General features: G+C 38.6%; 1 protein-coding gene across 2 annotated transcripts in view; it reads left to right on the top strand.

Moving 5' to 3' along the window:
• The window catches only part of mcm8.L (minichromosome maintenance 8 homologous recombination repair factor L homeolog), a 37,267-nt gene extending 12,415 nt beyond the window's left edge, over positions 1-24,852 (top strand). Inside the window, exons 6-19 of one of the 2 annotated variants that reach the window (XM_041562313.1) lie at positions 470-573; positions 663-861; positions 2,574-2,659; positions 8,120-8,271; positions 9,899-10,097; positions 11,321-11,351; positions 11,546-11,686; positions 13,703-13,844; positions 15,555-15,750; positions 17,457-17,673; positions 19,532-19,741; positions 20,968-21,044; positions 22,602-22,791; positions 24,485-24,852. In XM_041562313.1, the coding sequence (XP_041418247.1) occupies positions 470-573; positions 663-861; positions 2,574-2,659; positions 8,120-8,271; positions 9,899-10,097; positions 11,321-11,351; positions 11,546-11,686; positions 13,703-13,844; positions 15,555-15,750; positions 17,457-17,673; positions 19,532-19,741; positions 20,968-21,044; positions 22,602-22,791; positions 24,485-24,577 (2,037 nt within the window). In that variant the 3' untranslated portion in view covers positions 24,578-24,852. 2 annotated transcript variants of the gene reach the window in all.
• The last annotated feature ends 658 nt before the right edge of the window (positions 24,853-25,510 follow it).

Here is a 25,510-nt window from a genome sequence, read left to right as displayed (position 1 = left end):
GGATTAACAGTGATGGCAATATCACACAGCGCCCTCTGCACATGGTAGTGGGACAGTGGGACAATGCACACAGTAATCCATTTAACAATTCTCTGTCACCATCAACTTTGCAAAGAAGTCCGGTTGATCGCTGGGGGGGTCGCTTTGGCGGAATGTGCGCTGCTGGGAGACAGGGCTGTAGTTGTGTCTAGGCTTATACTCGAGTCAATACGTTTTCGTAGGTAAAATTAGGTACCTCGGCTTATACTCGGGTCGGCTTATACTCGAGTATATACGGTACTTTGAAGATATCCAGGTGGCTACACAAAACAAAAGTGCCAAAATAAGTTACTGTTATTAATGGTTTTATTGATTTCTCTCTGTAGCCAATAAATATATATTTCTAATTTTATTATAGCACATTTTACGATTTCTTTCTGGCTGCAATTATAACTGTTTAACTAACACATTTCTTTATTAAATGAATCAGGTATTAACAAAAGATCTTGAGACACATGCAGCAGATCTGCAGCAGCAGGAGGGCCTCAGAACAGAGGAAGCTCCTATAGTTAATGTGCCCTTCATTCACGCCAGGTACTAATGCCACCCCGTAACACTCACTAAATCTCACTTCAGCTTCACTTGGAAAGGTCACGACTTCAAAGTATTTTATTTTGTTTCAGGGTATTTAATTACGATACACTGACATCTCTAAAAAATCTCAGGGCAAGTTTGTACGGCAAATATGTTGCTTTGCGTGGGACGGTGGTTCGCGTCGGTAACATCAAGCCGTTGTGCACTAAAATGGCTTTTTCCTGCAACATGTGCGGCGACATTCAGTGTTTTCCTCTTCCTGATGGAAAGTACACTGTGCCAACAAAGGTAACTGTATTTTTAAGTTTTATCTACTTAAATAGTATTTTATTGTTAATAGAAAACAGTTATGTAGTACATTGGAGGCACTAACTAAAGACTAAACAGTTTGTGGTTTGGTGGTGAACACTTATTTACTATTTGGGATTTATCACAGGTCGAATGTTTTTTTTTTTTACCTCGAATGAACTCGAAATTCAAATAGTATATTATTTAAGAAAAAATTTGAATATCTAAAACGAACAAATATTACCAACCCCAAAAACTCGAATCAAATCAGAATAAACTTGAATCGAGATTTTTCTCTGAAAAAGACCTCAAACGTCAGGAAGGCTATTAACATCTCCAAATGGGTCACTGGACCTCTGCCATTTACTTCTACATGAAGTCGACAGGTTATAAGTGGCGAATAGTCGAATTCGAGTTGTTCCCAGGGTCCTGGTATGATAAATCTCAAATTCGAGTTTGGATTATTCCCAATTCAAATTTGTGAGCTTTGACCAAAATCAAACTCTAAAATTCCAATTCAGATTTACAATTCGAATCTTAAAGGGGTAATTCACCTTTATGGTGACTTTTATTATGTTATAGAACGGACAATTCTATGTAACCTTTCAATTGGTTTTCATTATTTATTTTTTATAGTTATTTGCCTTTATCTTTGGCCTCTTTGCAGCTTTCAAATGAGCGTCGCTGAGTCTCTTCTAAAAAAACAAATGCTCTGTAAGGCTACAAATGTATTGTTATTGTTACTTTTTATTCCTCATCTTTCTATTCAGGCCTCTCCTATTCATATTCCAGTCTCTTATTCAAATCAATGCATGGTTGCTAGGGGAATTTGGGCCCTAGTTACCACATTGCTTAACATGCAAATTGAAGAGCTGCTGAATAAAAAGCTAAATAAGTCAAAAACCTTCAATAATAAAAAATGAAAACCAATTGCAAATTGTCTCAGAATATACCTCTCTACATCCTACTAACAGTTATCTCAAAGGTGAACAACCCCTTTAATAAATCTGCCCCTAAGAGGCCCATTTATCAAAGGTCGAATTTTAAATTCACGTGAGTTTTTAAAAACTCCCCTAAACACCCATAAATTCAAAATTCGACCAATCGGAATTTATTAATAAAATCACATTTTTAAATACAGATGAATTAAATATATCTGAAAATTCGAATCAAATTCAATTCGAGTTTTTTTCTCCGAAAAAAACTCGAATGTCAGGAATGCTGCAAATAGCTCCAAATCGATCCCTGGACTTCTCCCATTGACTCAGACAGCAATTCAGCAGGTTTTAGGTGGCGAATAGTCGATTACGAATTTTTAAAGGGCCAGAGTATGATAAACTTCGAACATCAAATTCAAATTTTTAAAAAAAACTCAAATCAAATTTGAATAACTCCCTAGTAGAATTTGACAGTTTTGACCATAAAAAAATTCGAATAGTGTATCCGTGTAATGGTTGCATCTTTTCAGAAATCTGGATATGTTTAGGGGCCAACCAAATGCTGGGCCCATCCAATAACTACCAAAAGTCTGGAAAACCTCTAGACTGTATCTAGCACACTACTGTGTATATATATATATATATATATATATATATATATATATATATATATATATATATATATATATATATATATATATATATATATATATATATATATCAGAGTGAATGTAATTTCAGTGTGTGAATCACATCATGGCTTTAATGTTGCAGTGCCCTGTGCCAGAATGTCGGGGTCGCTCATTTACTGCAAACAGAAGTTCCCCGCTCACAGTAACTGTGGACTGGCAAACCATCAAGTAAGTTATTTATGAATTTTATATATATATATATTTGAACATTATATATATATATATATATTTATATTTATATATATATATTTATATATATATATATATATATATATATATATATATATATATATATATATATACGGTATATATATATATATATATATATATATATATATATATATATATAATATTATTCTATGAAATTGCAGTGCGGGTACTTTTTGAAACATTATATATATATATACTAGACATTAAGCCCGTTAAATTAACGGGCGCTAGAACATATGTAGAAAATTCGCCAGAGACGGTCCGTGGGGCACATGCGCAGTAGCGCAATCCCACGGACACAGGGACTGGACGCAGAGACACTTCAACTTTATTATATAGGATATATACAGAATTTTGGTTCTGTACATGACCACAATGAAGTTTAAATGAAACAACTCAGCAAGTGAAAGTTGCAGTTCAACTGCATCTGTTTGTTTGTGGCCTTTCTGTCCCACTGAAAAAGTGAAATGCAGCTCAATTGGCTTCACATCAGCTGAATATTCCACTTCTTTGCTTTAATAAACTCCTGGGTTGCTTTGGCTCTATGTTTTGGCTCATTATGAGACGCCTCCCAATCAATTTGACTGCATTTAGCTAAATTTGAGCAGACAGTATAGGGCATATTTATCAAAGGTCGAATTTCGAATTGATAAAACTAATTCTAATTCAAAAATACCAACCGAAATTAAGTCAAAGTTTTTTTTGGTTGAATAGGTCTGTTTTCAATCGAATAGGTCCATATTCGGCCGAATTTGAATCGAAGGAATATCGCATTCGATCTAATTAGATTCAAAGTTTTTCCCCCAAAAAAACTTGGATTTTTCAAAGTCCACCAATTGACTCCAAATAGGTTCTAGGAGGTCCCCCATAGGCTAAAACAGCAATTCGGCAGGTTTTAGATGGCGAATGGTCGAAGTCGAATTTTTAAACAGACCTAACATGATGAATTTCGATATTTTTTTTCTAATTCAAATCGAATTTGAACTATTCCCTAGTTGAAGTACACAAACAATAGCTCGGAATTCGAATTTTTTTAATTCAAAAATTCACCGCAACCTTTGATAAATCTGGGAATTGCCCACTCCTGCCCATGAAATACTCTTTGAGTCAATTACTTTTGAGCCCCTGAAATGAAGTGATCGTGTTAAAAAAAGACTTTAGTTTGTCACATTTTTATACAATCTTTTTGTTCAACCCACTGAATTAAAGCTTAAAGTCTGCAGTTCAACTGCATCTGAGTTGTTTCATTTAAACTTCATTGTGGTCATGTACAGAACCAGAATTAGAAAATAAAGTTGTCTGTCCAAATATTTATAGACCTAACTGTGTGTGTGTGTGTGTGTGTGTGTGTGTATATATATATATATATATAGATAGATATATATATATATATATATATATATATATATATATATATATATATATATATATATATATATATATATATATATATACATTTGTATGTACACCTGTGTATGAATATCACAATACAGCACAAACACATACCGTATATACTCGAGTATAAGCCGTCCTGAGTATAAGCCGAGGTACCTAATTTTACCTCCAAAAATTGGGAAAGCTTATTGACTCGAGTATAAGCCTAGGGTGAGAAATGCAGCAGCTTCTGGTAAGTTTCAATCAAAAAATTTAGGGTTTCTGCTCCCATTGGAGGTGCCGGCGTCTCGTTTTTTGGATGCCGGTGACTATTCTTGGACGCTGACTACTATTCTTAGGCGCCGGCGACTATTCTCAGGCGCCGGCGACTATTCTCAGGCGCCGGCGACTATTCTCAGACGCCGGAGACTATTCTCAGACGCCGGAGACTATTCTCAGACGCCGGAGACTATTCTCAGACGCCGGAGACTATTCTCAGACGCCGGAGACTATTCTCAGACGCCGGAGACTATTCTCAGACGCCGGAGACTATTCTCAGACGCCGGCGACTATTTTTAGACGCCGGCGACTATTCTTAGGCGTCAGTGACCGGTTTTGCACTTAACCCGAGTATAGGCCGAGGTAGAGTTTTTCAGCATATTTTGGGGGCTGAAAAACTCGGCTTATACTCGAGTATATACGGTATCCTTTATCTAATCCACCTACACCTGTATCTCAGGTCTGCCCCCAGATCAAAGTCTTTGTTGTAAAACCCCAAGAACAAAGGACCCGTGCGTTTGTTCTGATGCAGCTGCACTTTCATTTGTTGCCTGTTAATAGCAGTTACAGTGAACACAACAATGATAAAAGTAAAACGCCGCATTATTTCCATATTGAGATGATATGAAATGTAAGTCCCAGTGAAAGGGGGTCCGTGCCCTACATCTGCCCACTGAATAGCTGAATATGATGTTTTGTGATGTATTCACTGAAATGCTTCATCCTTTTGGAATCCACATTAGATTAGATAATAACACAGTGAAACTATAGAATTTATGTATATTAATTGGTTATTATGTTGAGGTAACCACAATATGAACAGATGATTCTCTCTCTCTTGGTGTTGTGATCAGGTTTTTACAGGTGAATGAATTGGATTTGCTCAACCTGAACCTCACCCGCCTGCTCCCAATAACTGTCAGTAGTGCAGTGGGGTTTGATGGCTCCATCTCTTGCTCCTTCACTTCCTCTCCCAGACAGATATAGGGGCTGCCAACTCTGCTATGTCTGTTATCTTGTTCTATATGGAGCAGGCTGCATTCAGGGACATTTCTGCTGCACTTCATGAGAGGGGTGTGAGGCCTCTTCAGCAGACCCAGGCTCCTTTAAATGTTTTTGCTGATCTGTGTAGGATATAGCAACCATTCTTTGTTGTTCACATACTTTAGTGCTTGTACTGTGAGGTTTTTGTATCGATTCACATAACATGGGGATAAAAAGACTGCTAATATTTTACAGCCAGTATAGACAACTTGCCAACATTTGCTTCTTTTTAATATCCAGTCTGTCCTGTGCTTGAATGGCTGCCCCATGGCTACACAGCAGCTTGTTTATATAAACTATAGTAGTACTTATCTGTTATCTACTCTGTATCCTGTGCTTGAATGGCTGCCCCATGGCTACACAGCAGCTTGTTTATATAAACTATAGTAGTACTTATCTGTTATCTACTGTGTATCCTGTGCTTGAATGGCTGCCCCCACGGCTACACAGCAGCTTGTTTATATAAACTATAGTAGTACTTATCTGTTATCTACTGTGTATCCTGTGCTTGAATGGCCGCCCCCATGACTACACAGCAGCTTGTTTATATAAACTATAGTAGTACTTATCTGTTATCTACTGTGTATCCTGTGCTTGAATGGCCGCCCCATGGCTACACAGCAGTTTGTTTATATAAACTATAGTAGTACTTATCTGTTATCTACTGTGTATCCTGTGCTTGAATGGCTGCCCCCATGGCTACACAGCAGCTTGTTTATATAAACTATAGTAGTACTTATCTGTTATCTACTGTGTATCCTGTGCTTGAATGGCTGCCCCCATGGCTACACAGCAGCTTGTTTATATAAACTATAGTAGTACTTATCTGTTATCTACTGTGTATCCTGTGCTTGAATGGCTGCCCCCATGGCTACACAGCAGCTTGTTTATATAAACTATAGTAGTACTTATCTGTTATCTACTGTGTATCCTGTGCTTGAATGGCTGCCCCCATGGCTACACAGCAGCTTGTTTATATAAACTATAGTAGTACTTATCTGTTATCTACTGTGTATCCTGTGCTTGAATGGCTGCCCCCACGGCTACACAGCAGCTTGTTTATATAAACTATAGTAGTACTTATCTGTTATCTACTGTGTATCCTGTGCTTGAATGGCCGCCCCCATGACTACACAGCAGCTTGTTTATATAAACTATAGTAGTACTTATCTGTTATCTACTGTGTATCCTGTGCTTGAATGGCCGCCCCATGGCTACACAGCAGTTTGTTTATATAAACTATAGTAGTACTTATCTGTTATCTACTGTGTATCCTGTGCTTGAATGGCCGCCCCATGGCTACACAGCAGTTTGTTTATATAAACTATAGTAGTACTTATCTGTTATCTACTGTGTATCCTGTGCTTGAATGGCTGCCCCCATGGCTACACAGCAGCTTGTTTATATAAACTATAGTAGTACTTATCTGTTATCTACTGTGTATCCTGTGCTTGAATGGCTGCCCCCATGGCTACACAGCAGCTTGTTTATATAAACTATAGTAGTACTTATCTGTTATCTACTGTGTATCCTGTGCTTGAATGGCTGCCCCCATGGCTACACAGCAGCTTGTTTATATAAACTATAGTAGTACTTATCTGTTATCTACTGTGTATCCTGTGCTTGAATGGCTGCCCCCATGGCTACACAGCAGCTTGTTTATATAAACTATAGTAGTACTTATCTGTTATCTACTGTGTATCCTGTGCTTGAATGGCTGCCCCCACGGCTACACAGCAGCTTGTTTATATAAACTATAGTAGTACTTATCTGTTATCTACTGTGTATCCTGTGCTTGAATGGCCGCCCCCATGACTACACAGCAGCTTGTTTATATAAACTATAGTAGTACTTATCTGTTATCTACTGTGTATCCTGTGCTTGAATGGCCGCCCCATGGCTACACAGCAGTTTGTTTATATAAACTATAGTAGTACTTATCTGTTATCTACTGTGTATCCTGTGCTTGAATGGCTGCCCCCATGGCTACACAGCAGCTTGTTTATATAAACTATAGTAGTAATTATCTGTTATCTACTGTGTATCCTGTGCTTGAATGGCTGCCCCCATGGCTACACAGCAGCTTGTTTATATAAACTATAGTAGTACTTATCTGTTATCTACTGTGTATCCTGTGCTTGAATGGCTGCCCCCATGGCTACACAGCAGCTTGTTTATATAAACTATAGTAGTACTTATCTGTTATCTACTGTGTATCCTGTGCTTGAATGGCTGCCCCCATGGCTACACAGCAGCTTGTTTATATAAACTATAGTAGTACTTATCTGTTATCTACTGTGTATCCTGTGCTTGAATGGCCGCCCCCATGACTACACAGCAGCTTGTTTATATAAACTATAGTAGTACTTATCTGTTATCTACTGTGTACCCTGTGCTTGAAAAGTTGCTTCAGACTCCGACTCCACAGCTCTGCGATTGTTACTGACCAGTCTGTGCAGAGATCGCAGCAATTGGCTATGAAGGATCAAACACTTATTGTAGTTGTAGCTGCTGTAGATTCCCAAATTGGTTGAGAAGGATCAGGCAACCTTCAGTCTACACCTGGACTTGTCTCAGGCTTTTTTGGCATTTCCCACTTCATTCTTTGAAAACAACTGATTAGATGGTGACTGCATTCAGCGCCTGTTCACCTACAACAGATGATGTTATGTGTTAAAAAATGAATGAATATTAATGTATGCCTTGTATTTGTTGGAACAGAGTCCAGGAGCTAATGTCGGATGATCAGCGAGAGGCAGGTCGGATTCCAAGAACCGTTGAGTGTGAATTAATTCAGGATCTGGTAGACAGCTGTGTTCCTGGCGACATGATTACTGTAACAGGCATTGTCAAAGTATCAAATACAAGAGACGGTATGTAGGGGTCAGGTTGATTACTATTTAAAGTGCCTGCAAATAACTAGTTACAACTACATTGTGCAATTAAAAGTCTGTAGTGCCTTACAAAGCTGTAAGACTTCAAACTATTAGGAATACATTAACAATTATGTATTCTAGAGATATATAGATCATTAGAAGGAAGGGATGTGCTAGTTCAGAGAACCTTCGTTTAACAGTTATTAGTATTCTTGGACTACAATAGAAGAGAACAATCAGCTAGGATTTATGCTGCATAAAACATATTTACAAAGGAGCAAATTAGAATATCTGGCTGGCTCATCCAAGACAGTAAGGAGCAGATTTATTAAGGGTGGAATTGAAAATGAGAATTTTCGTTTTTTGTTTTTTTATGGTCAAAACTGTCAAATTCGACTAGGGAGTTTTCGAAACTCAAGTCGAGTTTTTTAAAAAAATTCAAATTTGATTTTAGAGATTTATCATACTCTCGCCCTTTAAGAATTCGAAGTTGACTATTCACCACCTAAAACCTGCTGAATTACTGTTTAAGTCAGTGGGAGAGGTCCAGGGATCAATTTGGTGATGTTTGTAGCCTTCCTGACATTAAAGTTTTTTTCGGAGAAAAGTTGGGTCGAATCCGTTTCGAGTCGGTAAAATGTGTCCGAGCTTTACATATTCGATTTTAATAATAAATATTCGAATATTCAAATTTCAAGTAAAATTTAATTTGTGAGTTAAAAAAAAACTTGTATGAATTCAAAATTCAACCCGTGATAAATGTGCCTCTAAATATTGTTACCCTCAGAGGCACATTTATCAAAGGTCAAATTTATGTGAGTTTTTTAAAACTCTCCTAAACTCCCATAAATTTGACATTTGACCAATCGAAATGTATTATTAAAATCAAATTCTTTAAATGCGGACTATTTGAAACAACCCGAAAATTCGAATCGAATTTGATCAAACTCAATTCTAGCTTTTTCTTCAAAAACAAAAACTTGAATGTCAGGAAGACTGCAAACATCTCTAAATTGATCCCTGGACCTCTCCCATTGACTTAAACAGCAATTTGGCAAGTTTTAGGTGGGTTGAATTTAAGTTCTTAAAGGGCCAGAGTATGAAAAAAATACATCTTTGAATAACTCCCCTACTCGAATTTGACGGTTTTGAAAAAAAAAAATCTAAAATTCTAATTTTCAATTCAACCCTTCATATCAAATATTATGGTCCTGATTGGTGAAACTCACTGGGATATAAAAGGCTCTTTCGTGGTGTATGATTTAAACTGAAATTCCAAGACCATGTACAAGGTAGTAAAGGTGGCCATAGACGCAAAGATCCGCTCGTTTGGCGACATCACCAAACGAGCGGATCTTTCCCCGATATGCCATTAACGAGCATGGCTGAACGATCCGATTACGATGTGCCATGGGCTCCGGCGGGTCAAAATCAAACCTGTCCAATAGACCAAACGACCGATCTCCGCCGGACGAAAGATGTCGGGACTCTCCACACACGATCCGAAAATCGTACGAATCCTCAATTAGGATCTGTCCCTCTATGGCCAGCTTAAAGGTTTATTAGTCAGGGAGCCAATACAAGCAGCAGAACAATACTTATGCAAGTGATTCCATTCTTTCAGGTGGCTTTAAGAATAAAAATAACAAATGCATGTTCCTTCTGTACATCGAGGCCAATTCTGTCAGTAACAGCAAAGGACAAAAAGGCAAAAGTACAGAAGATAGTGGCAATCATGGAGCCTCTATGGATTTTTCTCTCAAAGACCTCTATGCTATCCAGGAAATTCAGTCCCAAGAAAATCTCTTTCAGTTAATAGTCAAGTGAGTATTGTACCGCTGCTAGAGTAGACTGAGAAACAGGCAAAATATACAGCACAGGTATGGGATCTCTGTCTTGGAAACCCGCTATCCATAAAGCTCCAAATTAGGGAAAGGCCATCGCTCATAGAGTCTATTTTAAGCAAATCATTCTACTCCTTTCAATCCCTTTTTGTCTGTCATAATAAACCAGTAGCTTATATTTGATGATAACTAAGCTGCAGGAGTCCATATTGGTGGTAAAACAATCCTATTGGGTTTAATTCATGTTTAAATATTGATTTAAATTACAGGCGAAAAAAGTCTGAATTTCAGATTATAGATCCCATACCTGGATATTGCTACATATTTCTTGTCTTGGTTCAGATATTCCGTGTAGACTAATGCTGGAATGTAAAAAAATAACGTTTTCTAAAAATTTATGTTAAAACAAAGATGCTTATTTTTATCCACCAAAGCTGATATTTCAACTTAAAGGAGAAGGAAAGGTTAAAATTAAGTGAGGTTTATCAGAAAGATCTATAAATACACCAGTAACCCCTCAAAGTAATGCTGCTCTGAGTCCTCTGTCAAACAGCACATTTCTTTCCTTCTATTGTGTACTCATGGGCTTCTGTATCAGACTAACTGTTTTCAGCTTAAACCTCCAGGGCTAGGGCTTGAGCATGCTCAGTTTGCTCCTCTCCCCCTCCCTGCTGTAATCTGAGCACAGAGCTATGAGTGAGCAGGGAGAGACTCAGGCAGGAAGTGATGTCACACCAAGCTAATACTTCAGCTGCTACCCTAAACAAACAGAGAGTGTCTAGCCAGGGGTCCCCAACCGCCGGGCTGCGGCCCAGTCACGGGCTGCGCACAGTCTTCAACTGGGCCGCCATATTGGACGCCAGCGCTTCAGAATTGGACGCTGACCCCTCCCGATTCCCTCCCCCGGTCCACCGTTCCCCGGGCCAAAAAAGGTTGAGGATCCCTGGTCTATAGATTTTTACTCAGGTTTGGTAAAACATTCTGCAGAATAAATATCGTTTTATAACTTGCACTATTTTGGCTAATCTATTGGCAATAAACTACCTCCGTATCTTTCCTTCTCCTTTAAACTGCAGGACTCCCTAATTACTGAAAAAAAACAGTAGTTATGATTTACAAAGACACAGTGTATACAAGGTAGTCTGCCCTAAACATTTTAAGACACAAAATAGCACAGAATAATATGTATTTTCTTGTTTCAGCTCACTTTGTCCTACAATATATGGACATGAGGTAAGCCCTCACACCTCCACAGTACTTTCCATTACTTTTTGTAAATGTCCAACGTTCTACTTCTACATATGTCTCTGAAAAGTATACAGCTGTGAAAGAAAGAGTGTGTCCCTTTTTGTGTGTGTAAACTAAATGGAATCTATATTTGTGTAAACTCTGTCCATTTGTGAAAGTGACAACATGTTTTATTTCAGTTGGTCAAAGCCGGACTGTCACTGGCACTTTTTGGGGGCTGCCAGAAGTACGCAGATGATAAAAACAGGATTCCCATCCGAGGAGATCCTCATATACTTGTGGTAGGAGACCCTGGTTTAGGGAAAAGTCAGATGTTGCAAGTATGTATTTGTTTTCTCATATTTATACATATTGCAAGTGGATTCTAACAAAATGGTTACTCTTCAGCAAAACAATATTCCTGGTGTGTGTGTGTATGTATATATATATATATATATATATATATATATATATATATATATATATATAATATAAAAAAAACAGCAACATGGAGATATGTCGTGAAATGCTTGAAAGTGTATTAAACGTTACTTGAACAGCCGATGTGATGTTTTGGTCCACACAGGGACCTTTCTCAAGGCAACCATGCATATACTCCACACTTGTGTGTATATATATATATCTATATATATATACCCATAAACCCATCAACAGGAAGTGACATCAATACCATAAAGTGACTGTTGCAAATAATTAGTACAATGGTGCTGTGAAATGTTACAAAGTGACAAAGCGCAATATGCATTAAAAATATACTAATGTTATACCGTGTGCATTTATTTCCACTGATATTATAAAAACAAGTGCAATTGTGCTATTAAGCAGACATAATATATATACATATAATATATGCATAATATACATATGTTTCATAAAGTGCATCTATAATTGATAACTTTAAAAGCATACATGTAGAATAATAAAATAATTCAGCCACACAAACTGGTCAAATCACTTATTTATACCTGATTTGCAATTTACTCTTATGGCTATTGGGGGGCCCCCAGTGTATTGCGATCTATTCTGCACCATTGATCAACACAGGGTTATAGCAAGCCACATATGGTATACTACTTACACAGCAACATATAAGCAGTACGTACCATAGATAATTCAAGATATATAGTGAATAAAGTACCCCCTCTTGTAAAATATAAGGATATTATAAGTTACCGAGGAGATTCATGACCATATAAAAGTACAAGGCCGAAGGCCGAGTTATACAGGTCATGGAACTCCGAGGTAACTTCTAATATCCTCATATTTTGCAACAGGGGGTCCTTTATTTATTATAATACACAAATTTCAGTGAGTCATGTGACAGAAATGACATCAGAACTCACCGTTTATAACTGATGACATCAGAACTCACCGTTTATAAGGATATAATTTACAAGATATTCATGGCTTTTGTGTATTATATATATATATATACACAAAAGCCATGAATATCTTGTAAATTATATCCTTATAAACGGTGAGTTCTGATGTCATCAGTTATAAATGGTGAGTAGTGATGTCATTTCTGTCACATGACTCACTGAAATTTGTGTATTATAATAAATAAAGGCCCCCCTGTTGCAAAATATGAGGATATTAGAAGTTAACTCGGAGTTCCATGACCTGTATAACTCTGCCTTCGGCCTCGTACTTTTATATGGTCATGAAACTCCTCTGTAACTTATAATATCCTTATATTTTACAAGAGGGGGTACTGTATTCACCATATACAGCCAAAAGTTTGCACTCCATTATACAAAGTTACAAGGCTGGGTGCAGGAGTCTGTAGGTTATAAAACATCATATTACACCGCACTCTCAGGTCTTTGGTGATGAACAAAGAAATATAAGTTTATTGAACCGACATTTTGGTCTCAACAGAGACCTTTATCAAGGTTCACCTTGATTATATATAACTCTCCCCATAAGCCCATATTAGGATCCAGCCGTTGGCCCGCAGACCAAGTGATCAGCCCAACGTGTGGGTGGCCATATTGGACTATGATCCATTTGCTTGGTAACCTTAACAATTGGATCTATTCGTGGATTGCCAGCGTTACTTTGCTACAAAAAAAGACTACAAACCACTTTATCCTTAAACTTTTCAAATCCGTTATCAGATTGTTTCAAAGTAATGCACGAAAAATCCTCAAAATAATGATCCTGTAAGAAAGGAGCAACCCAGGACGCTTTATTGTCGGTATTATCACTTTCTTTCCATGAGAAATGTAAGTGATTAAAACATGTATTGTCCTCTCATATACTGGTAGTGAGTATGTTCAAGAAAAGAAAGTCCATATCTTGTGATGTCATTGACCAGAACATATGGTTTGCAGGCAGTGTGCAACGTGGCTCCTCGTGGTGTTTATGTTTGTGGAAACACTACCACCACCTCCGGACTGACCGTCACCTTATCCAGAGACACTACAACTGGAGACTTTGGCTTGGAAGCCGGGGCACTCGTCCTCGGAGATCAAGGTTAAACAGATTAAACCATATCCTTTGTTGTGACACCTTTCAAAAAATGGGGTTAATCCAGGAATGAAAATTCCCAATAGTCTCAAAGCCAAATTGCCAAGTGTCACAGCAACCAAGTTCCGCATTGCAATTGCAAAATGAACAGAGTTGCGTGAGTGTTTGTTAAAGGAAAACTATACCCCCCAAACAATGTAGGTCTCTATAAAAAGATATTGCATAAAACAGCTCATATGTAAAACCCTGCTTCATGTAAATAAACCATTTTAATAATAATATACTTTTCTAGTAGTATGTGCCATTGGGTAATCATAAATAGAAAATTGCCATTTTAAAAAAATAAGGGCCGCCCCCTGGGACCATAGCATTCACTGTGCACACAAACAAAATAACAAACCATACATGTTAGGTCACATGAGCCAATTAACAGACAGAGTTTTGTCTTTTGCTTCCACACTTCTTCCTGTTACAGTTAGAGCTGCAGTATTTCTGGTCAGGTGATCTCTTCCTGTTACAGTTAGAGCTGCAGTATTTCTGGTCAGGTGATCTCTTCCTGTTACAGTTAGAGCTGCAGTATTTCTGGTCAGGTGATCTCTTCCTGTTACAGTTAGAGCTGCAGTATTTCTGGTCAGGTGATCTCTTCCTGTTACAGTTAGAGCTGCAGTATTTCTGGTCAGGTGATCTCTTCCTGTTACAGTTAGAGCTGCAGTATTTCTGGTCAGGTGATCTCTTCCTGTTACAGTTAGAGCTGCAGTATTTCTGGTCAGGTGATCTCTTCCTGTTACAGTTAGAGCTGCAGTATTTCTGGTCAGGTGATCTCTTCATTACAAAATGGTGGCTCAAGGCAAGAGATGTAAAAAGGCATTATTTACTTAAAGGACAAGGAAAAGCAAAAAAATAAAATCCAATTTTTACTTCCTTTAATGAAAAAGAAACCTATCTCCAATATACTTTAATTAAAAAACGTGTGCTGTTTTTATAAGAAACCTGACTGTATGCAGTGAAATTCTCCCTTCATTTACTGCTGTGGATAGGAATTGTCAGACGGTCCCTAACTGCTCTGCAGGGAAACAATCCTACTTATGTACAGCAGGGGGAGCCCCCGCCTTACTTCCCAGCCATGCAGAACTCAAGCAGCTTTGTTTATGACGATCCCTAAGCAGCCCAGATCACACTGAGCATGTGCACAGTCTTGGTCTTGCAAAGATGTATAACAAAGTTACAAGATGGTGACCCCCAGTGGCCAACTTTGAAAGCTTGATTTGATTCATCCCTAGTTCTGCCAAGAATAATGCTCACTGTCTGGCCCTTCTTCTGGGTAAAATGCACATAGATGCTTTGTGGACAGAAAACATTTAGGGGGTTATGTAATAAAAAGCACTGAGTTTGCCCAGGTGCAGTAACCCATAGCGAAGGTAGAATTACTGGGCACCTGTTTAAAAGCAGAGATCCTATTGGTTGCTATGGGTTACTGCTCCTGGGCAAACATAGTGCTTTTTATTACATATTGGGGTTAGTACTCCTTGGGGTTAGTACTCCAAATGACATTTCATTTCAGTTTCTAGGTGGCTGTTAAACCTGAGAAATGGCCAAGTGAAATGTCTTTTATTTTGACCAATGGTCCTGAGTCTTCCCTTCAACCCCAAACAAATTCTTATAAATCTTTTTAATAAATGAGTGTCATTACTACCTGATCTGATGGTTTTTTTTTAGGTATCTGTGGAATAGATGAGTTTGATAAGATGGGGAACCAGCACCAGGCATTACTGGAAGCGATGGAACAGCAGAGCATTAGTTTGGCTAAAGCTGGAATTGTGTGCAGCCTCCCGGCCAGGACATCCATCATCGCTGCTGCTAACCCTGTTGGGGGGCACTATAACAAAGGAAAAACCGTGTCTGAGAATTTAAAGTGAGTGCCTTTTAATCAAGTTTCTTCTGTAGAACTCGCCTTCTGGGAGTTTAGGGAGTTATTTCCTCTTTCTTTCATTTATTGGGAGTTGAAAGGCTTTCAGTCCTCCCGGCATATTGATTCAGAACAATGAATTCAAGAGATCATTCAAGAGGCTGTTTTGTGTTCTAGTGCCGCTGTTGGCATCTCTCTCATTGGATGATATTGCTTTTTTTAAAGGAGAAGGAAAGGTTAAAACTAAATAAGCCTTATCAGAAAGGTCCACCTAAATACACCAGTAACCCCACAAAGTAATGCTGCTCTGAGTCCTCTGTCAAACATCACATTTCTTTCCTTCTATTGTGTACTCATGGGCTTCTGTATCAGACTAACTGTTTTCAGCTTAAACCTCCAGGGCTAGGGCTTGAGCATGCTCAGTTTGTTCCTCTCCCCTCCCTGCTGTAATCTGAGCCCAGAGCTATGAGTGAGCAGGGAGAGACTCAGGCAGGAAGTGATGTCACACCAAGCTAAGATGGCAGCTGCTACCCTAAACAAACAGAGAGCTTCTAGAGCTGTTTACTCAGGTTTGGTAAAGCATTCTGCAGAATAAATTTAGGGGCCCATTTACTTAGCTCGAGTGAAGGAATAGAGGAAAAAAACTTTTCGAATTTCGAATGTTTTTTTTGGCTACTTCGACCATCAAATGGGCTACTTCGACCTTCAACTTCGAATCGAATGATTCGAACTAAAAATCATTCGACTATTCAACCATTCTATAGTCGAAGTACTGTCTCTTTAAAAAATTCTTCTACCCCCTAGTTCGCCACCTAAAACCTACCGAGGCCAATGTTAGTCTACAGGGAAGGTCCCCATAGGCTTCCTAACAATTTTCTGATCAAAAAGGAAAATCCTTCGATCGATGGATTAAAATCCTTCGAATTGTTCGATCGTAGGAATAGCGCTAAATGCTTCGACTTCGAAGTCAAAGGATTTACATTCGCCAGTCGAATATTGAGGGTTAATTAACCCTCGATATTCGACCCTATGTAAATCTGACCCATAGTGTTCTAGTTTGCACTGTTATGGATAATCTATTGGCAATAAAGTGGTTTGGTAGCTTTCCTTCTCCTTTAAGGGTTTGAACTCTGTACCTCGTTTGCACTTTTTTTTATTGGTAGCATCTCATTTACACACACAAGTCCTTGCTGGGCTACTTGATTCCTGCAACCCTCACTTGCCCTGTGTCCTGGGTGACATCAGAGCTTGCACTTCTTCCTTTCGGAGCCTGCAGTCTACAAGCTGCACATTAACCAGGTGGTGGGGTGACATTCTGGGGCTCAACTCAGCTGAAATGGTAACACTGAGGCAGGTTGTGGTGGTGATTAAGAACAAGATCACTGAGAAATCTTAATATTCTGCTGTTTGTAATTTTAGCAGTTCAAAATGGCCTTCTGTTAATGTGAAATATGTACCCGATGTTTTACTTGTCCTTATTTAATGTTAACTGCAGTTCTTAAATGAAGCAAATATCATTTTGTTTAGTGTTGCTGCAGAATCAATGGGAGGAACAGATTTCTATATTACAAATATAATATTCTGGATTCGTGTTTTGAATAAAATGATACTTTGAGAGGCATCTAGTGCTGATCATATACTAATACAGGTTACATTTCCTTCTCTCTCTCTTAATAATAATAATAAAAACCTATCATTTTGTTCTTTTACAGAATGGGAAGTGCTTTGCTTTCTCGTTTTGACTTAGTTTTCATTCTTGTCGATACCCCAAATGAAGACCATGATCACCTGCTGTCAGAGCATGTAATGGCGATGAGATCTGGGGCTAAGGAAATACAAAGTGTGGATATAACACGTATAAATACCCAGAACTCCAACACCTCCATTCTAGAGGTGCCCTCTGAAAGGCCCTTAGGGGAAAGACTGAAGGTAAGAGTCGATATTTGTATAAAGGATTATTGCTGTCAAGGTGCTGTGTATTTACTCAGTGCCTTCCAAAAGTAACTGCACCCTTTCCCAGTTCTCCCATCTTTCTCTATAACTAATACTGCAAATCCTTTTGATGCCGTCAAGTTATTGAAACTCAAATTAACTGTTGAAAGTGAGGCTGTGATATGTTAGAAAATGTGTAATCATATCGATTTATTTTATAAAATCCAAGAATTGGACAAGGGTCTAAATACACGGTCTATGTAATGTACACAAATGGCAATGCACTTTGGTCAGAGAACAGTTTCTATATATACTTAAATAATTCTCCAAAGCATGCTTATAAGCTAAAAAATATAGTTTATTACATCAAGGTATAAAAAAACATTAGAAAATCCCCTTAAAGCGCCTTAAGGGGATTTTCTAATGTTTTTTTAATACCTTGTTGTAATAAACTATATTTTTTAGCTTATAAGCATGCTTTGGAGAATTATTTAAGTATATATGGTTGTACCTCTGTGTGGTCACTAGAGGGCTCCGAGATGCTTAAGACTGATGTTTATTGACCTTTACAGAGAACAGTTGCTAATTGCAGCCAACACACTTGAATAAAGAAGGCTGAGTCAGGGCAACGATGATCGGGATATTGTCTGTAGGGAGGACACTTGATGTTTACAGACTCAGATTTGAAAATGGGAATTATATCATTAATATACAGTAGAACCCCCATTTTATGTTTTCCAGGGAACTAGGAAAAAATTAACTAAAATCAGGGAAAATGTAAAATGAGGGAAATGTGTTAAAATAACTTTTGTTCAAGTACTGAAATGATATAAGCGCAGGAGTGAGTTTTACTTTGAGATCCAATATTTAGTGTGTTAATAACAAGGGTTAATGTTACACTATGGGGGGCACGTGTCGGTCACATACACAAGCTAAAGCAATAAGTGATTGGTGCAGGACTGGATAAGGGGCAGACTCATTGCAATTCAACATTTACAGGCAAATATACATCTGCTTCATATTTTATACCTCTTTATTTCACAAATAATAACATTCATAGAGGAAAAAAGCAGGACAAAATTTTGATGTAAAATCAGGCAAATGCACCCAATGAAATGCATTATAAATTGGTGGCACCACAAATGTAAAATGCAGGAAAACTTAAAATCAGGGGACTTAAAGGAACAGTTCAGTGTGAAAATAAAAACTGGGTAAATAGATAGGATGTGCAAAATAAAAAATGTATCTAATATAGTTAGTTAGGCAAAAATGTAATGTATAAAGGCTGGAGTGAGTGGATGTGTAACATAATAGCCTGAACACTACTTCCTGCTTTTCAGCTCTCTAACTCTGAGTTAGTCAGTGACTATAAGGGGGGCCACATGGGACATAACTGTTCAGTGAGTTTGTAATTGATCCTCAGCATTCAGCTCAGATTCAAAAGCAACAGATATGACCCATGTGACCCCCCCTCAAGTCTCTGATTGGTTACTGCCTGGTAACCAATCAGTGTAAACCAAGAGAGCTGAAAAGCAGGAAGTAGTGTTGTGACTGACATGTTATACATCAAATCACTCCAGCCTTTATACATTACATTTTTGGCTAACTAACTATATTAGAAACATTTTTTATTTTGCACAGACTATTTATTTACCCAGTTTTTATTTTCACACTGAACAATTCCTTTAACATTGAGGTTTCATTGTATTTAATACATTTTATTTGAAGGGAATTGGAGTTGTACACTTGTGACTGTATATGTGGTCACTGATCCCCTTTAATGTAGTAGCCAAATAAAGACGACCAGTTTACAGGAGCTGATAACTGACATTTTCTCTATGATTTGTTTTCTTAGCTGAGGACTGGGGAACACTTTGATGCTCTACCTCACCAGCTATTAAGGAAATTTGTTGGCTACGCTCGCCAGTATGTCCATCCAAGTCTGTCTCCTGATGCAGCTCAGATTCTTCAGGACTTCTATCTTGAATTAAGGAAACAAAACCAAGGCATAGACAGTACTCCCATTACCACAAGACAACTGGAGTCTCTCATCAGACTGACAGAGGTACAGAACAGAGAGTTGGGGTGTGGGCAGGCCGGCTGATACCCGGTTTGGGTCGACCTCGCACGCTTCTTCGCAGGTGGTGGGTCCAGGTTGAGCTCTTCTCCTGCTCTCCCCGCTCGCCACCCTCAAATGACTGCTTCCGACTTCCGGGTTCGTCTTTTATAGACGTTGAGCCTGCTCGCCCCGCCCCTTTTGTGACGTCATCGGGCGGGTCTATAAAAGCAACCTGGAAGTGCGGATGCGGGCTAATGGAGGTTGGGGAAATCCCGACCCGCACATCACTAAAGCTGACGTCTCCGGCTGTTGTCAGCCTGTGTATTTCTGGAGGCTGAGAGTAGCAGATCTGCTCAGCTCTGGCCAGGGGTCGCCGACTCTCTAACTGATCTAAATTGATATATTTAGTTGATCCATTTGTTATCTTTGTCTCTGCTGAGTTTCATTACAGGCGGCTGTTAGAATTGATACAATAGTTACTAATATTCCAGAGATGCTGCTGAGAAATAGATCAACTAAATGTTGCAAAATTGTAACAGAATCTGCACCTGAATTACTGAGCTGTCAGACTCAAACATCTGAGACAGGGACTTTAAACTTAGATTTTGTAAAGAATAAAAGATGGGAAGTAAATTAAAAAAGTCTTTATTTCTCCCTGAAAACAATTGAACCGAAAAAAGTGTTTGGTGAACAACGCCTTCAAATTTCTATTTTGTAAAAACAGTAAAAAATAAAAGATGGCAAGCAATCGAAATGATTATTTCTGGTCTAAAAAGCATCTCAACTAAAAACAGTGTTTGGAGGGTGGACACCCCTGTAATCTTTATGTACCACTAAAGAATCCATGTTCAAGCATTAAAACATACAGTATCTTTTATTATACCTTAAAAACTGATCAACTGCCAGAAAACAAATTCTTATAGTACAGCTTATTGGCCTTATAATAGCCCTCACAATGTGATTGGATCTGAACTTTAATGACCAAAGATCTATATCTGTTGTGACTACAACCGAGCTGAGATGAACTTGGTGGCTATGGGTGATGATTAAAATGCTTGCACTCTCTAAGCACTGACGGATTTGCAGCTCAGTAGTCGGCGCTGGGGGTGTGTGTGTGTCTGTGTGTCAATCCTATAATGTGTGTGTCTGTGTGTCAATCCTATAATGTGTGTGTCTGTGTGTCAATCCTATAATGTGTGTATCGGCTTCATTCATTTGTGTTTTCTGCCAAGGCACGAGCAAGACTGGAGTTGAGAGAAAAGGCCACTAAAGAAGATGCTGAAGAGGTGGTTCAAATAATGAAGTACAGGTAATTTACGCCTCATTTCAGCTGTGAAATGTTTATTTTTTTTATATAAACCTTCTATAAATTCTTTTTCTATTTAAATACCTTCATAAAAACAATTGGACTTTACGCTGCTTCTGTATAAACAAACTTTACACGTGGCCTAGTACTACTTCCACGTGGCACCACAAAGTGCTAGAACTAGGGATGCACCAAATCCACTATTTTGGATTCAGCCGAACCCCCGAATCTTTCACGACAGATTCTGCTGAATACCAAACTGAATCTGAATCCTAATTTGCATATGCAAATTAGGGGTGGAAGGGGAAAACATTTTTTACTTCCTTGTTTTGTGACAAAAAGTCACACGATTTCCCTCCCCGCCCCTAATTTGCATATGCAAATTCGGATTTGGTTCGGCCAGGCAGGAGGATTCTGCTGAATCTGAATCCTGCAGAAAAAGGCTGAATCCTGGATTCAGTGCATCCCTACCTAGAACATACACACAAAATCTAACGGACACAGAACACTTGGGATAAAGTACGGTAAATGCTGTAGAGGATTTCTCTCTGATAACGTCTCATACAGGACTTGCAGCACAATCACTGGAGCTTTTGGCAGCAGCAGCAGCAGCAGTTTGTGGTGTGGCTCCCGCAGCAAATTCATTTAACAGTATTGATTGAATTTAGGGCCCCAATGGTATTTCTACACTTATGGGCCCCCATGGTTTGTCTCCTTTATACTTGTGCCCCTGGTAGCGGTAATTAGTGTTGTGAGTGAGCAGGAGTAACGAGTCCTTTAGTAGAACTGCAGGTAGGAATAGCAGCTCATACATGAGAAGACTGAAAGATTATATATAAAGAGGAAAGATCTGCAAATACAATGTCATTAAATGAGAACTAAACCCTAAAAATGAATGTGGCTAAAAATGGCCTATTTTCTATAGTGAACTTATTGCACGAGGCTAAAGTTTCAGCTTGTCAATAGCAGCAATGATCCAGGACTTCAAACTTGTCACAGGGGGTCACCATCTTGGAAAGTGTCTGTGACACTCACATGCTCAGTGGGCTCTGATTGGCTGTTGAGAAGCTAAGCTTAGGGCTCGTCACTAATTATCCAGCAGCAGAAAATGAGCTTCCCTGGCTGTAATATAAGCTGATGCTACAGGTTTGCTGATTATTCAATTCTGATGCTAATTGCACTGGTTTCTGTGCTGCCATGTAGTAATTATGTGTATTAATTACTAATCAGCCTTATATTGTGACATTTCTATTCTATGTGTACTGTATATTGTGAGTGGCTCCCTAAGCTCAGTAAGTGACAGCAGCACAGAGCATGTGAATCAGTGAATCAGCAGAAAAGAAGATGGGGAGCTACTGGGGCATCTTTGGAGACACAGATCTTTACTGCTAAAGGGCTGTGGTTGCCTTGGGCTGGTACACAAGCACAAAACATCATGTACAACATTTCTACCTACTTCTTTAGTTAGGCTTTAGTTCTCCTTTAAATCATTTGTGACTATATGTCTGTCCGTGTACACGTTAAATTGATCATTATTATTATTATTATTCCGATTCGTAGCCTGCTGGGCACCTTCTCTGATGAGTTTGGAAAGCTGGACTTTCAGCGCTCACAACACGGTTCAGGAATGAGCAATCGATCAAAAGCAAAAAAGTTTGTATCCGCCCTCAATAAAGTCGCCGAACAAACCTACAACAATCTGTTTGAGTTTCAGCAACTTCGCCAAATCGCCAGAGAATTACAAATACAGGTTTGTATAATGGTGCCGCGTACATTCAGGTTGTCCAGGGAACGGAGCTTTAATGTTTAGTTGTAGCCAGTCAAATAAAATATAAATAGATTTATGTTGTGTGCAATTGTTTTCATCCTGTTCTAACAAGCGACTTATGTGGAATCCATTAATTACCTGCCTCTTATCCCACGAAGGAGCTGCAGGAATATATTTAAAAGGGGCAGAATCCCTATTATATAAAATAATCTGGCCATTTGCAATTAGGGCTGACAATGAGGAAGAAGGTCACATGACTGAAGGAATCAATAAAGTGACGTTTATATTGTTCATATCATGAAGGTGCAAGGGCTGAAGTGTCTCCTGATGTCTCTCTCTTGTTAGACTGAGAAATAGAACCGAGCAGGGACACATCAAGAGACACTTCAGGTTACACATGTGTCATGTTAAACATCTCGTATAATTCAAATCTTAAAAGGGAACTATCGCTAAAGTTCAGCTTCCTCAGACTGAAATAAGAACCTTTCTAAATACAATCAATTAAATATTCTGCATTGTTTCTGAAATAATCAAGTTTATCGTCACTATTCCTCTCTCAGCATCTGTTTCTCTTCATTCTCTCTTCATGCAGCAGTTGGGTGTCAGACATTCACTATAACAAACAAGGGAAAGTTGTGCTCACCACTAATTTATAAAACCATTAGGCGGGGGTGCAATGAGGCTGTGACCACAAAATACATATAGTCAAATACAAGATCCTCTGCACTCAACCCATTATCAATATATTTAAGACAGAGACATTTTGTGCTACTGCTACTGAAAAATGCCTTACCCTTTAAACAACACAGGGATTGTTTGTCAGATATTCACTGACAGTTAGATCCAATATATTTTGCCTAGAAGATGTATTAGAGGTCACTCTATTAAACTCACCAGACATCATGTCTCTCTACATGCAGGATTTGTGCAAAAGGCAGTTATTTTGTTACATTTTGTTTGTACTGGAATCAGTTATTTGAGTGAGCTCTAATTCATCTGCTAGGAAAGGAGCCCCCCTATAAGATATATTGGATCTAACTGTCAATTAATATCTAACACCCAACCTCCTAGCAGATGAATTAGAGCTCACTCAAATAACTGATTCCAGTACAAACAAAATGTAACAAAATAACTGCCTTTTGCACAAATCCTGCATGTAGAGAGACATGATGTCTGGTGAGTTTAATAGAGTGACCTCTAATACATCTTCTAGGCAAAAGGAGCCCCCCTATAAGATATATTGGATGTAACTGTCAGTGAATATCTGACACCCAACTGCTGCATGAAGACAGAATGAAGAGAAACAGATGCTGAGAGAGTGAACATAAACTTGATTAGAAACAATGCAGAATATGTAATTGTACATCAAAGTTTCTTATTTCAGTGTGATGAAGCTTATGTTAAATTTTCGTATTAGTTCCCCTTTAATCTAAATGTGATAAATGCTCAGAAGAACAATACAATGACATTGTTATATGGGAGGGTATAAATCCCCTTCATTTATTTATGTCAATTTTGGTGTGAAAACCAGGCTCCACTGTCCAAATGTTGTGTCTGTACTTAGACTGGGGGAGGGGTATCATTTCAGTGTACCCCCCCATATACATTTATAATCCTGTGACCAATGGCAACATACTTTGCACTAAACTCTCTTTTCTTGTGATTTTTTATTCAGGTTATTGACTTTGAAGCTTTTATAGGCTCCTTAAATGACCAAGGGTATCTCCTGAAGAAGGGCCCCCGAGTCTTCCAGCTCCAGACCATGTGACCTGACTGAGTGTCACACACAACTGCCACAAACCCATCACTTTCCAACAAAAGGAAACCAACGTTGTTTGTTATTTACTTTGAATTGTTATTGCCCAAAATTCTGCTGATTTTCTGCACCTTATAATGTGATTTTACTTAGTAAGCAAATACATTCAGTAGGTTCTGTAGCTGAAATAAAATGGACGTAGAACCTTTACACATTCACTAAACTTACAGTTAAACTTGTATTGAAAAGTTTATTTTCATTGCATTAAAAGAAAGTTTTGCAATTCTGAAAAGCCTGTCCTTGTGTGCAATGGGATCCTACATCCTCTCTTTCTTCATGAAGGCTTAGTTCTCCTTTAACTTTTAGTATTTTATAGAATATCTGCTTTTTTGCAACTTTTATTTTTCCATCGTTTTTACATTGCAGGTATGAGACCTGTTATCCAGAATGCTCGGGACCTGGGGTTTTTCTGATAACAGATCTTTCCATAATTTGGATCTTCATACCTCAAGTCTACTAAAATATAATTTAAAGGAGAATTCAACCCTAAACTTAAAAAAACCCTACATAGACCCCTCCTCCCTCCAGCCCAAGTGTTACCCTGGGCAAATGCCCCCAATGTTTTACTTACCCCTCGGTGCAGATTCAGGCATCACAGTTCACAGGCGCCATCTTCAGCCGCTTTGGTAATCGTCAGAATGAGACCGGCGTTTCAGCAATTTTCGTGAGTTTCGGCGCATGTGCAGTTGTTGCCAAACAGAAAATTGGTCCAACTTCACATGAGCCGACACGCCGGTCACATTCCGAAGAGAAGAAGATGTCGCCTGTGAACTCCGATGCCTGAATCTGTACCGAGGGGCTCACATTAAAGCAGGAAGGGGAGGAGGGAGAGAGGAACAAACTGAGCATGCTCAAGCCCTAGCCCTGGAGGTTTAAGCTGAAAAC

The sequence above is a fragment of the Xenopus laevis genome, chromosome 5L (genome assembly GCF_017654675.1).
Source record: "Xenopus laevis strain J_2021 chromosome 5L, Xenopus_laevis_v10.1, whole genome shotgun sequence".
NCBI lineage: Eukaryota > Metazoa > Chordata > Amphibia > Anura > Pipidae > Xenopus > Xenopus laevis.
The sequence above is the reverse complement of the archived record's forward strand: the minus strand, read 5'-3'. Positions and strand labels throughout refer to the sequence as shown.